Here is a 14,162-nt window from a genome sequence, read left to right as displayed (position 1 = left end):
TCCAGGGCCCCTAAGCAGTAATTTTACAAGATCTGCCACACTAATTTTGCTGTTTCCTTGTTTAATAAAGCTCTTGACTTTGTTTAAAAATTAATGTTAATAGAATGTTGTTTTCCAAGACATCAAGCGAGCTTGGTGTAATGCTGCTCTTGATTCTGCCTGCTCTACCCCCTACTGCTCCTGGCACTGTGCAGAGACGTCGGCTTTAAAGTACTGGTACCTTTTTGCATTCAACATGCAGAGCTATAGAGTGCTTGATACGCTGAGTATTCTGTAGTTAACATATTTTCTACATGCTAGAAGTTTTACTTCCGTTCAGCTTTTTTTTCTTTTTTGAATCTTAATTGGACTTATTCTGCGTTATGGTCTACTGAGTTGGAAAATGGACACTTTCAAAACTCACCTTTTTGGAGGAAGTATTAAGTGTGAGTTATGGCTTAATTTGCTAGTTCTCAGGAGCCTGGCAGTAAGCTCATACAGAGCATGCCATGTATAATCAGAGACATTTCCAGGGTCTGGAGAAAGATTTTTGTATATACTCTTGGTCTTTTGCTGATTTGAACACTCGTAATGCACAAGAATCTCAACTGGGACCTCTCTTATATATAATGCAACATCTTGCTTCTCTCATGTTCTGCCTAAGGGACTGAAAGACCGTACAGCAAAATCGGTGTGATATTCTAGCTAGTCTCTGTTTTGGGTTTTGATTTGTTGGGTTTTTTTTTTCCAAATGGTAGACTGACTTGTTGCAGATCTGTCCCTGGGCAGAGATAAAGCGTAACGTGCCTTTGGCAGAGCTGGGAACAGAACAGAGCTTTGCTTCTAGAGCTGTGATCTAGTCAAACGTTAAATTATTTGTCTAATGATTAAGTCTGTAAGGAGGAGAGGAGGGAAAAGTTTCTGCCAGTGTTTTCAAGCAATCCAAGCATGGATTGCTTTCTACTGCAGGGACAGAGAGCACATTCGACAGCATGTAATTGAAGGGTTTTTTACTGCCTCTCCCCAGACAGTGCAATGTGAAGCTTGCTGGCCGTTCAGCCACAGACTGTGCTAGCTCATGCACTTAGCTGTGCAAGGTTACGCCTTTTGCCAGCTATCTTACCGAAATCCTTGCCTGTGTTCCTATAGGCACCGCCAAAAGAAGTAAGATCTTGTCACCAGAAGAGAGGAAGGTTGTGGCATTCCATGAATCGGGTCACGCGTTGGTTGGCTGGCTGCTGGAGCACACCGAGGCTGTGATGAAGGTAACGCCGCTACCAGCTGTTGCGTAACGAAGCCTGTCACTGGGTGGGAAGAGTCCTTTGGCTTTCCCCTGTCCAAGATGCGTTGATTGTTTTGTAGTACTTGTGTTGAATTCTGCTGTGTTACCCTGGCCTCCGTGCACTTGGAGCTGTGACTACTGCAGCAAAATAAATGGCAAATATAGAATCATTAAGGTTGGAAAGGACCTTTAAGATCATCGAGTCCAACCGCTAACCTACCGCTGCCAAGTCCACCACTAAACCATGTCCCTAAAATATGCTGTGGAGAAATCCATTATTAGGTTCCATTGATGACAGTGATGGTGCAAAGCTGATTAACCAGCTATAGGAGAAGCCTTGCAGTTAAAAGCCAACTATAAAGCTGTTTGGAGCAACTGAGTCTCCTGGTGCTGCTGCTCAGTTCGTGCACCTCCTCCAGGCGCAACGCGCTGCTCCATGTGTGCATGCATGTGTGTATGATCTCTTTCCCTGCTACGGCTCGCCAGCATGTTGCAGCCAGCGAAGCTACCGTTGCAGGAGCTGCTCTGATACTGATACTTTCAGATTGGCATGCTTGGGAATTCGTCTGCCTGAAGCCCTTCTCTGTAGGGAAAGGCCTCTGTTTGGCACCCCCGGGTGCGTTCTCTCCCATGCACATCTCCTCCTTGAAAAGCCTTGACGCTGGGGGGAGGTGGGGAGTGGAAATGACAAGGGCGACGGCTCCTTGGCTCGCCACCAGCAGCAAATTCACTCTGAATGACCTATTGTATAAGCTGAACTGTTGTTAATTACTCTCATTTAGTGGGTGGGAGAATTGGCTCTTATTTTTCTGAAGACATCCTATCTTTCTCCAGGTAGTCTCAGTGATTCTGGAACGCAATAAAGTGAACTCTGTTTGGCTTATACCCTCCTAAATCTCAGGATTTCACTGGCTTGCTGTTAAGGACAATTTCCTTTTCATTTCTTGAGCAGCAAGTGGCAGAAAGTGTATGTCTGTAGCTGTGAAGGCAGAGCCTTCGGTGCAGGAATGGTGACATACTGCAGTCCTTGGCCGTGTCTCTGTAGGTCAGCCTGCCCCATAGCTTTCGACAAATTTCCCTGGGAATGCAGGCCTCTTCCTGTTCGCCCTCTGCTGCTGTCGTTGGGAGCTCTTTTGGGAGCTCTGTTGTTCTCTGAACTGAGGGAGCTGCTCTGTTGCAGGTTTCCATAGCCCCTCGAACAAACGCAGCTCTCGGATTCGCTCAGATCCTTCCAAGAGAGCAGTACCTCTTCACCAAGGAACAGCTGCTGGAGAGGATGTGCATGGCGCTGGGGGGAAGAGTGTCCGAGGCCATCACCTTTAACAAAGTCACTACAGGTGAGGAGCCAGACCCTGGCACAGGCAGGCGGAGGTTGTGCTAACAGAGTCTGAACTTCTGCACTTGCTCTGTCCAAGGGTGATCTGAGCAAGAGACAGGTTTCCCATGCTGGGAAGAAGAAATGTCACATTGCGTGTTTTGATCTTGGGCTTGCGTTTGTGAGCGTGGAGGTGTCTCATTGTTGGTTGCCACTGTGTTGTCTTAGACTTGTCCCAAAGCCTAAGGCCGCAGATGCAATCACCCAGTGAGACTCTTGGCTCATGGGAGGGCCTGGAGCTTTCTGTGCCGTGTTTCCAACTAGTTCTATCCAAATGGGATAACAGCGGGCAGTGGCAGGTAAGCACTCCACGTGAGCTAGCTACCAGTAGAGTCACTTGCTGTCGTGCATGGGTCCTGCAGTACGTGTCGAAAGGTCCATCAGCAGGTGGAGTGTTCACCTCCGTGGGCTCCTGTGGGTCCTCTGGTCTCTCGACTAGTAGAATGCGTCTTTGTGCAGGATGTGCTTCTCTTGCACTCAGCTCAGAGCTGGCAAGCATTGCATCTCTCTCTCCTGCCCAGGAGCACAGGATGACCTGAAGAAGGTGACCAAGATAGCCTACTCCATGGTGAAGCAGTATGGGATGGTGCCCAGCATTGGGCAGCTCTCCTTCCCGGACCTGGAGAGTGCAGCTGGAATTGGTCGGCGCCCTTTCAGCCAGGGACTTCAGCAAATGATGGACCATGTAAGGCCACCCTTGGTTACACGTTCCCGTTTGTTCTTTACTTTCTGCAGTTCAGTGAAAAAATGCAAGTAACTTGCACCCAAACAATTTGCAGTTTTCTGTTAGCCATTAAGTAGCAAACTTCAACAACTGAGCAGTTACCTATTCTATTACAGTGTGTTAGGACTATGCAGTGAGGCATAGATCAGAGATAGCTGTGAGTTCAGCCCAGTAGCACTGTGTGCTGCCTGAAGCTGCAGCGAGTGGCTGTGAAATATGCTGCAATGCATACAACTGACTGTGAAAGCAGCAGTCCTGGTTCCAGTGTGGACAAGACCCTGGTGAGCTTCTGGGAGACAGGAGGTGCAAATGTGACATTGGGAGAGAGGGAGAAATGCATGGCTATGCAAGGCTTAGATTACAAGAAACCTGTGTCTTAAAGTCTCAGTTGCACAATTTAGATGTCTCCACTTCCTAGATCAGAGAGGCTCTCTGACCAAACCGATGCTTCACACTGACTGAAAAACATTAGCCTGTTTTGACAGGAAATGGGGCTTCATTGCTGCAAAAAACATTGCCTTAGTTGAAAAGTCAAATAGCTGGAAATGAAAAAACTCCGGTTCAGAAGCACTATGATTGTGCTGTATCTTTTGCTACTGGACAGCCTCCTTAATTAGACTGCATTTCCCGTCAGCTGGGACTGTGAAGAGTTGTGCTCATGCAGGCGTTTACTGTTCCTTATCATGAGTACTCCTTTGGCTTTTTTTTCAAACAGTTTATCTCTATTTTCTTTTGATGGGAACCACTTTCTGCCTGTCTCAGTTTGCAGATTCCATCCCTCAGTGCTCTCCTTGTTTATCCACACGTTGTGTTTGTTGCCACCTATGCTCCCAATCTCTCTTCTTGTTTCTGTCTTCTAGGAAGCAAAAGTCCTGGTGGCTCAGGCTTACAGGCGCACAGAAAAACTCTTACTGGAGAACCGGGACAAGCTGCAAACAGTAAGTTGGAGTTATGTGGGGTTTTTTGTTTGTTTTTTGTTTGTGGGTTTTTTTTAACTGGTGTGTTTTGCCTTGCTACTTTCTGTGCTCTGTAGCTTGGCTGTTGCAGTGTCTCTGTGGTCCTAGAAAGTCTTGTAGTGGGAGTGCTGGGGCTCGTGGTGTGAACAAGTGACTGTTTACTGCATATCCGCCAGATTAGGAGCAGGCACAGGGAGGAATGTGTGCCTCTTCCAGCAGTGAGTAGTCTGCCTCCTGACACCAGCTGGTATTTGCAGGGTAGAGCAGTAGGAGTGCTCTGTGGAAGTGATCAAAGCTAGAATTTGTGTCCCTCACCTGCACTTCTCTGCTGGCCTCTTGGCAGTGTAATTTCCTGGAGAGCAGACAGTGACTGTTTTTGTGAAGCCTGCAAAGGCAGGAACAGCTCATCCTTCCGGCCCCTGTAGTCATACAGGAATCAGGTGGACAGTTTCTGGCTTTGGTGAAAGAATATGGGACCTGTCACCTTGGCTGAGTGGTGCTGGTCCATGCTTTCTGGTGACTCCAGGCAGTTTTCACCTGCCAGCTCCCTGACACCAAGGAGTCCTTGTTGCAGAGGTAGAGCTTTGCCTCCTCCCACTTATGTCCTGACAGTCCCCTAGCCAGTCACCCTGGCATGTCCCCACCTCTGCCAGGAGCTCTGTAGCCATCACTCTGGGCTGAGCCACGCTTGGGTTGCAGCACCCTGCTTATCTACTTGATCTTTCCTTCAGAAGTCCGGTCCGTAACATCCAAAATGACCAGGAGCCAACTTAGTGTTGCATGTTTTGCAAATAAAACAATCCTTTTCCTTAAATCTTCTTTTTCAACAAGCAGCAACAAAAACCCCTTCAGCTACGCAACTGCAGGCTTCCTGTGCGTAGTAAGGTAGCCAGAGCTTGCTTGCTCGGGCACCCCGCTGTTGGCCGTATCACAGCCCTGTCCCCGGGACAGTGCCCTGGGAGTGCTCTGAAGGCAGGCGTTGTTAGGAGGTCTGCTCTCTGCAGGCCTCCTCTGTTCTGATGCCTTCATTTAACAGCAGTCAGATGTTTGCTGGAGGCTCGTTGCAGAAAAACTTTTAAGTTAAGCCAAAGTATCTACAGAGTAAATGTTTCGGTTGCCAGGCCAGTGTGTCGCATCTTGTCAGCAGAACTGAGCAGTTCCACGTTTGACAGCCACCTGCTGCTCGAGTGTGGTCCTCCTGCTGGCAGAGGGGCCAGAGAATTCAACTTCTCTGGAGAGGAACTTCTGATGACCTTCAGCCCATGCCCGCAGGAACAGAGAGCTCTTTGTTATCGCTGTGTGTACAGGGGAGGGGTGCGGGTCGGTCTGTGGTCTCATTTGCTGCTACTTTGGCATCTTAGACGGGCAGGGCCACAGGTCCAGTGGCAGGAAGGGCACTTCTCTAATCGTCCCGGGAGTTCTGACACGCCAAATCATTCCCTAGAGCTTGTTTTATTGCCTCCAGTCATACTGTGTATTCCTGGCCAAAAACGCTCTTGTGAAAGGTGCCAGCAGCCTGGAGAACTTCGTACTGGCTCCGGCAGGCTTTCGGGTCACCCCGTCTGTGGTGTGGTAGCCAGGGGTCTGCTCCTCGGGGGCTGCAGCACGTGCTGTGGCCAGATGTTGAGATCTGAGTTGAGCTGGCAGGGAGAGTTCAGATCAGTTCGGAGAGCCTGTTTTCAAACCCCTGTGCCTCATTCTGCCTTATTTACTCTTTCTAGCTGTCTAATGCCCTCCTGGAGAAAGAAGTGATAAATTATGATGACATTGAAGCTTTGATTGGGCCTCCACCCTATGGGCCAAAGAAAATGATAGCTCCTCAGAGCTGGCTTCAAGCGGAGAGAGACAAGCAAGACACAAGAGATGAAGAAATGCCCCAGCAGCCACCAAACCAGGAGGAGGAGGACGAACCACGCCTGAGACCAGTATGAAGCCCACTCCTGACGCGGAACGGGAGGACTCTAGAGGCTTCTTTTGGACACAGACCCTTTCCCTTTTCAGCTCCAGAATCAAAGATACTGAGCAGGGAATCTCTGTGCTGCTGTTACCCAAAAATTAAGGGATGGCTACGTTGGCTCTTTTAACGAGCTTTTTCCTGCAGGAAGGAGAACTCCTTAGGATTTTGAAATTGATTCTCAGCAGGCTAGTAGTGATTAGGAGTTGGGTAAGTCTAATCCGCTGGAAAGATTTCTTGTACACCGGAGCAGTGTACATGTTCTTAAGGGTGAAAGATCCTGTGGAGTCCGTGTAAGCCACCTCTCGCTATGCTGTGTGACATGGCAGGGGCGCAGGGCTGTCCCCTTCAGTGCCAGAATGGTCGGTGTAGTGAAGCCCCTGGGAGACTCTGAGCTGGCTGAGGTGCTGTAGTTCTTGTGCAACTCCGCTGTAACCTTTGATCATCGCTGCTGCTGAACATAAAATAGAACCTGAAAAACAGACTTCGCTAGAATAAACTGTCCATAACGTGCTGCTGTGTTTGTAGAATATCTCAAGATACGGATACGTGTTTTGGCACGTATGAAGCTTATTATAGCTATGGAGTTGTACAGGACAACGGCTTTCTTCTCCCTGGCCAATAACTTATAGTCAGTTTTTATAGCAAGTGTCTCGCAAGCAGAGATTGAGGAAAAACCTGTGTGCAGAATGCAACATAACCCCGCAGCGTGATGTTAGAAACTAGCATTGCAGAGAATGGCTCCGAGTTACAGGTTGGAAGGCTGTTGGGCGGCACTGCTGGTTCAGAGCTGGAGAGCTGCTCTCAGGAACGCGAGCAAAAGCAGGTGTGTCCGTTGGGAAGCCTCAGTAAAAAGCTGGCAGTTCCTCTGGCTCCATCCTCACGGCTCTTACAAAACAAGCTGTGATGACATGGTTGTCTGCCATTCATCAGGGAAAGCATTAAAATGATTGTTGGTGCCTGGTGTGCTCTGGCTGGGTTAATCCTTTAGGAAAGATTATTGTGTTGAGTTACCCCATGAGGATTGTCTGTGACCTGAAAGACCCACAGCCCAGTCTCTGAGAGCTTTCAACTCCCAGCCCTCAGGCCTGAATCATAGTCCCCAGGCTCCTGTTCACTGAGTCAGGCTGGAGCGGAGAGCCTCTCCTTTCCCCCGATGATGGGGGGCAGGATGTTCTGCCAGGCGTCCTCTCCCCCGTCCCGGCGTGCAGCCACCTGCGTACACGGAGCCTCGAGCCCTCCCTGGGCTGTCTCGGTGCTGGTTGTCATCCCCGTGGCGGGGGTGATTTCCCTTGCTTTGAGGCAGAAGTGGTTTTCTACATTTGGGATGCTACTGCCTGTATTTTTTTTTCTTCCAAACCTGTTTGTTTCTTCACGAGTTCATTCTTTGAATTCACTTTTCCAGCAGCAGATGAAATTTCAAGTGTTCTTTGATGTTGTTGGGTTTTTTTGTTGTGTGTTGTTTTTGTTTTTTTTTTTTTTTTAAAGTCATGGCTATGTTCTAGGCTGCCTGAATAAAACCCTTTGCTGGGAGGATTCAGTTCTGTGGAGCTGAGGGTGATGGCCGTAGCTACGCTGGGATGCTTGTGGGATGGTGCAGGGTCCTCGGTGGCTTCCAGGCTGCAGCCAGTGTGGCCGTGCAGTCTGTTGGCACGCCGTCTCTCCCAGGCCGAGGCCACGGCTCACGCCGCTGCAGGATCTGGGCTCTGCCAAGGTGAGTGGTGGTCCCCTGACCCCGCTTCTGCCATGCAGGAGCTGCTGCTGCTCACCCTGGACTGGGGAAGGTGGCAGAGCCCTGCTGGGGCGGATGGCGGAGCAGGGCCCCTGCGGTGGGGTGTGGATGTGGAGGGGAAGAGGGTCCCCCACAGTCCTGCAGGAGTCCTTGGGGACGGTGTAACCCCTGCCCCGTGTCCGTCCCATCGCACCGGGCATGTGGGCCCGGGGCTCCCTTCCCCTCCCTGCTGGTGCCTCGCTCGCTGGGTGTGTGCGGGCCCTTTAAACTGGCGCCATCTTTACTACGGGCGTGGTGAAGCTGCCGCCAGGCGCTTCCGCCTCCGTGGTCCTCATTGGGCCGCTCTCGCGGCGCTGCCCATTGGCCGCCGCTCCAGCACTTCCGGCGTGCTCGGCGCCGCGCCTTCCTTTTCCGGTCGGCCATTTGCAGTGGCGGGAGGTGAGTCTGGGCGCTGCCGCGGCCGGGGGGCTTCATCCGCCGCCATCCGCCCGCCGGGGGCTGTGCCTCGGGCCGGGCTCTGATCGGGGGCCGCTCGGAGCCTTCTGCGGGGGCTACGGGCTGCGCGGAGGGCAGGGCCCGGCTCGGAGGGGGCGCTGACAGGGTCCCGGCCCTGGGCATGGGCCTGGACCGGGCCGGGGGTAGCGGGCTCGGGGGCGTTCAGGGCCTGTCCTGGGTGGTACCGGGGCCGGGGCAGAGCCCCTGTCCCGGTCGCCGGAGGAGGCCCTGCAGCCTCGCGGGGCCGGCGGCCGCCTTTAGCCCTACCCGTGTCCGCAGGCCGCAGCAGCCATGGCGCCCAGCCGCAATGGCATGATCCTGAAGCCCCACTTCCACAAGGACTGGCAGCGACGAGTGGCCACATGGTTCAACCAGCCCGCCCGCAAGATCCGCAGGTGAGTGCCCGCGGCCCGGCTTCCCCGGGGCCGCTTCTGCCGGGCCTGCTGTCCCCCGCTTTAGCTCGTGTAGCGGGGGAAGTTGTCTCTCATCTTGTGTCGGGCTATTTAGGAAGCTGATGTACTGCGTCTTTATTTTAAGCTCTTTCCCTAACCTGACTTGTTAAAGGCTCTGGGATTGCAGCAGGGTGCTCGCTTGGCGTGGGGTCTCTGGTCAGGGTCAGGCTGTTCCAGCTGCAGTCAAGTGATGAGAAATCTCCGGAATCGCTGTACCACATTGATGATTCCCTTGAACCCTTGTATATCTGATGACTGCGGCTGTTCTGCAGAAGCAGGCATCAGCCTGCCTGAGCTGCTAGGCCAGTGTTGGGTTTGTTTCTGAGAGATCCCCACGCGGCAGATGCCTCCCTGCAAGAGAGGTCGCCTGGCAGTGTAGGAGTGGCACATCTGGCAGAAATGTTGTGTTCCTGATCGCTGTCCCCTTCGACGTTCCAGGAGGAAGGCCCGACAGGCAAAGGCTCGCCGCATTGCTCCCCGTCCCGTGGCTGGGCCCATCCGGCCTATAGTGAGGTGCCCGACTATCAGATACCACAAAAAAGTTCGTGCTGGCAGAGGCTTCAGCCTAGAAGAGCTTAAAGTAAGTATGGCGCACTGATCCCAACCCAGTCAAATTAACTCTGAGTCCGAGCTCGGGTCTCTTGTCCTGTTCTCCGGCATGTAGACGATGTGCAAGTGACTTGCCGAGGCGTCTGTATCTGCTGACGCTGGCTCAGCCAGGGGAGATGTCTGGTGTTGCTGGCTCTACAGGAGCATAGAAAACACTGGTCTTGCCTTTTCTTTAACTGTGGGGTGGGGATGCAGTAGTGTATGTCACAGCAAAAGGTTGCTTTGAAAAGTAAATGTCTGTTTGTCGGGTCAGACTGTCACTTCAACAAAATTCCATTAAATTTGGATTCTGGAAGAGCCTTAATTCAGTCTCCTAAATTTCTTTTGGGAGGGGGAGGGAAAACATTGACGGCTTCTTCATTAAATTCTTTTGTTTCTTTGTGAAACATGTTTCTGCTAATCCTAAAAATTTTAGCCAATGTGAACCTGTTTGCGTTGTGGAGCAAGTAAACCGTGCTCAACTTCTTTTTAAGAGAAGTAGGGGATGTTGTGCCAGGAAAGGGAACTGTTCAGTATAGCCTTGCAGAGTAGCTGTGGCTGTTGCTCATGCAATAGCTACCCATTGGTTTGGGAACACTTTCCCAAGTCTGTGGGAAGCATTCCGTGCTCTCCATTGCTTCAGGAAACTCTTTCCTAAGACCTTCCCAGGTGTGCTGAGCTGATGAGCTGTTAAAAAGCTGGATCGTGGTGGTCTGCAGAAACCCCCACAGTGGGCAGGGATAATCAGTGCTTGCTGGCAGCCGGCATCCACAGGCGCCTCTTGTGCATTGTTTAGTGTCTAATTAAAACATTTATAACGGTGAAATTAGTGCATTGAAGCAGTAAAATCGTTCTTCTGGATGCCAAATGCTTCATTACTTTATTTTTCTTTAATTTTGGATAATGGTGGAATGCAAAATGGTATGCAGATGTTTGTCTTTAAACAGAAAATGAGGTTATTTCTTGTTTAAGACTGCTACAAAAAATACTTCTTTAGTGGCGCTTCCAGTATTCAGTGAACCAGAGTTATCCGTGTGCTGACTTCATAAATTTCTGTCTCGTGCGTATCAGAGTTTAAATGTCCCCCTCATAATTACTCAGGGGTTGCACTTTTCTGTCCTGAGGAAATCCATCTGCAAAAATGACTGTAAAGTCTGTGGAATGTTTTAAGCATTAAAATACAGACACCGGGATGCCCTTTGCCTGTGGCATAGTCGGTCCCTCTTGCCAGACCCTCGCGCTGCCGACGGGCCGTTCGGTCGGATGCCAAGCCTTTCTCCAGACGCTGTAGCCTGTGATGCCTGCGCTCAAACCCTTGTCCGGCTGATGACCGGAGCGGCTCCCGGCAGTAGCGCGGTGCCGTTGGGAGTTGTCGGATGCTGACACTGTGCGCTCTCTCTTCAGCTCGCTGGCATCAACAAAAAGTTTGCCCGGACTATTGGAATCTCTGTGGATCCCCGGCGACGTAACAAGTCTACCGAGTCCCTGCAAGCCAACGTGCAGAGGCTGAAGGAGTACCGCTCCAAGCTTATCCTCTTCCCAAGGAAGCCGGCTATGCCTAAGAAGGGAGACAGCTCTGTAAGTACTTGGCCGCTAGAAACACTTCACGGGGTCTCTTTGTAGTAAGGTTTTCAGAGGTTTGATCGTTAGTCCATCCCGGTGCCGTGGTGTGCAGTCAGGCAGTGTTCTGGAACGTGTTAACCCCCCGGGGGGAGCAGCCCTTCTCTCGAGGGCAGCGTGGTTCCCGTGCATGTGTAGGGGATGACTGAGCCCAGCGCAAGACCAGGTGTGGTGGAGTCGACTTTTACGGGGATCTTCTGGGTGACAGTAACGCTTTGGGCAGACTTTTGGCCTAGGGACTGCCGTTCTGCTGAAGGGGCGCAGCTCAGGTTTGGGGCCGAACTCTTCGGGTGCTCTGTTTGCTGGAGCTTTGATCGTTGACCAAGCAGTTGAGTTGTAGTTTACGAAGTTAAATTGGCAGAATGGCTGAAAAGTCCGTCTGGAGTTCTGTTCTGCTGCGCTGACAGCTGCATGGAAAGGGTGAGGAAGGCGAGGACAAACTCTTCAGTGGAGTAGTTCAGTGAGAGGCATGCGTAAGGCAGTCTTGAAGGTTGCTGCGTTGCCGTACAAAAATGCTTTTCATTAAAATCTCACCGAGATCCAGAGTAGAGTTGGCTTTCCTTGGCTGTGCCTGTGTTAAATACATGCTTCCCGTGGGGCGGTGCAAGTCATGAAACGAGGCGGCGTGCTCAAGCTGTCCTCAGTCTTCTGGAGCGTCTGTCGGCGCTGAGCTGCTTAACCACAGCGCAGCCCGTGGAGCCCACCGGGCTTGGGCTGCTTCTCAGAACAGGAGAGGAAGGGAGTCGAGCTTCTCTACCAGTAGGTACAGATGCAGGTCTGCAATGCTGTTTCAAATTTGCTTACTTGGAATCCGCTATCTAAAATAAAACTTAAATCATTTTTGTGCAACGCCATACTCTTACAAGAAGCTGGAATTAGCCTTAGAAAGAATTGCTGAGGAATACACTGGGTATCGAACTAAAAATGGCACAGTAGATGTCAACGTTTTTCCAGCTGGCAGAACTCCCGAAAGGCCGCTGCTCCTCTGGCTGGATCCGGGCTGATCGATAGCCAGGCAGAACGCGGGTTGTTGATGCGGCACCTCTGTGCCAAATACTCCTGTAGCTGCATGGCTGAAATGCTGAATTCGTTACCAGTCGGTGTTAAATCTCCAGACAGAATTGTTGAGAGAGTGTTTAAGCTGGGTACCTGCGTACAGGCCATGTTTTTAACTGAGGTACTAGCCTCAGATGTTTTAAATACTGGTTTTTTAAATAATGCTTTTTGTCCTCTTGTTATGCAGGCTGAGGAACTCAAGATGGCGACTCAGCTGACTGGACCGGTTATGCCGATCAAGAATGTAAGTGTAACTAAATCATATCTGTGTGACGTAATTGAGACTTAAACTTCATGGAGAGGATTCTCTTCTCGCTTTTCTACAGCTAAGGTTGCTGTCTGCAGACACTTCCCATCCTGGATCAAAAAAAAAAAAACCAGGAAAAGCTTGTCCTTGTCTTTTGCCAGGATCTGTTTGGTTCCTCAGTGTTGCAGAGCAGGCTTTAAAGAACTAATTACTTGGAGCTCTGCTAAACTTGTTATCAACTGAGGAAGTTCTTACATGATGAGGTTGTGTTTCGGGGTCCAGAGGAGAGCTCCAGGCACCGGTGTCAGGGCTTCAGGCCAAGATGTGTTGGTCAGGAATAATCATACATGTATTCCACTTCTGCCCTAAATCGCACGTGGGAGCAGCACAGCTACGTACGCTCTCCAGAGAAGGGAACGTGCGCGATAACCCCCCAAATCGCACGATTCCTCTGGGGGCACAGGTTAAGGCGCATGTGAAGCAGTGCGTATGTGTGCTCGGCGTTGTGTCCTCCAGGCGGGCTCAAGGGTTGTTGGTCCGCTTGTACCCCTGAGAGATCTGGGGCGGTTGGGGTGAGGCGTGTGTGCTGGCAGCACGACAGCCCAGGCGGGTTGTGTAGTCACTGTTTCTCTTGAAACCCTTGCCGCTTCCCAAAGGCGCTGTTGATGGCATGCCACAAACCTGACTCAGATTCCGTGTTGTGCTTGTTCTTGGTTTGGTTTTTTTTTTCCCTGGTATGTTCTGGTCTTGTGCTGACGTGCGCTGGCAAATTGGGAACTGGTTGAAGCGAGGTGCCTGGTGGAGTGATAAGGGCAGGGCCTGTAGATGGCATAAACGCTCTGTTCTTAACAGCATCCTGGAGCTTGTGGTAAAAATGTAGCGAGATTAATTGTGTTAAGCCTTCAATACAGTCTTCTCTGGGAGCCTGTGATGTGCAGGCTGACTGTCTGGCGCTCTCTCTCCCACTAGGTTTTCAAACGGGAGAAGGCCCGCGTTATCTCGGAAGACGAGAAGAACTTCAAGGCCTTTGCCAGCCTGCGCATGGCCCGGGCCAACGCCCGTCTCTTTGGGATTCGCGCGAAACGCGCCAAAGAAGCGGCGGAGCAGGATGTGGAGAAGAAGAAATGAACTGTTCTCCCTAGAACTGTCAATTAAAAAAAAAAAAAAGTAGAAATATGTGTGTGCTGTCTTTTTAGGGCAAAAATGTACAGAATTTTGAGCTGTGCTGCCTGCGCCTGCCCGCTCTGCTGCGGCGTGCGTACGGCGTGCGTGCCGGTGCGGATCGTGGGCCGCTGCGTGTGGAGGGACGCGGGCCGGGGGAGTCGCTCTTCAGATGGGAACCTCATTTGCTGTGCTCGGAGACCCCAAACTTCACTGAAAGCGAGCGAAACAAACGCCTCAGCCTCGCGCAGCTCCCTTCGGGGCGGCCCCTCTGCTTTGTTCCCCAGGGACGCAGCCTAGGCTCCCTCCCGCGCTGGAGCTTGACCCGGTCTCGCTGTCTGAGGGGCTGCTGAAGCTGCCAGCTGAGGAGTTTTTTTTGGGGTACCCCCTCCCTGATGAGCTTTGCTTCCCGCTTACCCTTCTTCTCTGCCACTATTTCAGATTTAACGATTTCTGCGCCTCTGCGCGTGGTTCTGGGTGAGGCAGAGCAAGTTAGCTCTGCTGTAGAAGGTGGGGTGTTGCGGTGGGTGTCACCAGTGGG

At 51.4% G+C, this 14,162-nt stretch overlaps 2 protein-coding genes and 1 non-coding gene across 5 annotated transcripts in view; all 3 read left to right on the top strand.

The window, feature by feature from the left end:
* Positions 1-7,806, top strand: part of SPG7 (SPG7 matrix AAA peptidase subunit, paraplegin) — a 33,598-nt gene extending 25,792 nt beyond the window's left edge. Inside the window, exons 13-18 of one of the 2 annotated variants that reach the window (XR_007767142.1) lie at positions 1,129-1,244; positions 2,442-2,598; positions 3,158-3,321; positions 4,221-4,298; positions 6,038-6,480; positions 7,776-7,806. Coding sequence is in view for 1 of the 2 variants with exons in the window: in XM_050903772.1 (XP_050759729.1) it covers positions 1,129-1,244; positions 2,442-2,598; positions 3,158-3,321; positions 4,221-4,298; positions 6,038-6,247 (725 nt within the window). In the remaining variant the exon portion in view is untranslated. Of the gene's footprint in view, positions 1-1,128; positions 1,245-2,441; positions 2,599-3,157; positions 3,322-4,220; positions 4,299-6,037 lie in introns of both variants that reach the window. The other variant, XM_050903772.1, reaches the window with a different exon arrangement.
* A 619-nt stretch (positions 7,807-8,425) lies between these two features.
* RPL13 (ribosomal protein L13) lies at positions 8,426-13,634 on the top strand. 2 transcript variants are annotated; one of them, XM_050903773.1, is made up of 6 exons: positions 8,426-8,440; positions 8,777-8,892; positions 9,388-9,529; positions 10,942-11,115; positions 12,401-12,457; positions 13,430-13,634. In XM_050903773.1, the coding sequence occupies exons 2-6, from the start codon at positions 8,789-8,791 to the stop codon at positions 13,586-13,588; spliced, it is 636 nt and encodes a 211-aa protein (XP_050759730.1). In that variant the 5' UTR covers positions 8,426-8,440; positions 8,777-8,788; the 3' UTR covers positions 13,589-13,634. The 2 variants fall into 2 exon arrangements, with proteins under 2 accessions (XP_050759730.1, XP_050759731.1); XM_050903774.1 differs by lacking the exon at positions 8,426-8,440 and having other exon boundaries at positions 9,388-9,543; positions 11,097-11,115.
* On the top strand, positions 9,138-9,219 carry LOC127021353 (small nucleolar RNA MBII-202). The gene has a single exon (XR_007767200.1). It is a non-coding gene; the product is annotated as a small nucleolar RNA MBII-202 (small nucleolar RNA).
* Positions 13,635-14,162: the final 528 nt, after the last annotated feature.

This window comes from Gymnogyps californianus, chromosome 12, assembly GCF_018139145.2.
Source record: "Gymnogyps californianus isolate 813 chromosome 12, ASM1813914v2, whole genome shotgun sequence".
NCBI lineage: Eukaryota > Metazoa > Chordata > Aves > Accipitriformes > Cathartidae > Gymnogyps > Gymnogyps californianus.
This window is presented reverse-complemented; position numbering and strand designations above follow the sequence as displayed.

What these genes read in the sequence shown, in the direction of transcription:
- RPL13 (XM_050903773.1), top strand. Translation starts at nt 8,789, where the DNA reads ATGGCGCCCAGCCGCAATGGCATGATCCTGAAGCCCCACTTCCACAAG. An exon ending in CTAAGAAGGGAGACAGCTCT is followed by an intron (nt 11,116 to 12,400) that starts GTAAGTACTTGG and finishes CTTGTTATGCAG; the next exon opens with GCTGAGGAACTCAAGATGGC. An exon ending in CGGTTATGCCGATCAAGAAT is followed by an intron (nt 12,458 to 13,429) that starts GTAAGTGTAACT and finishes CTCTCCCACTAG; the next exon opens with GTTTTCAAACGGGAGAAGGC.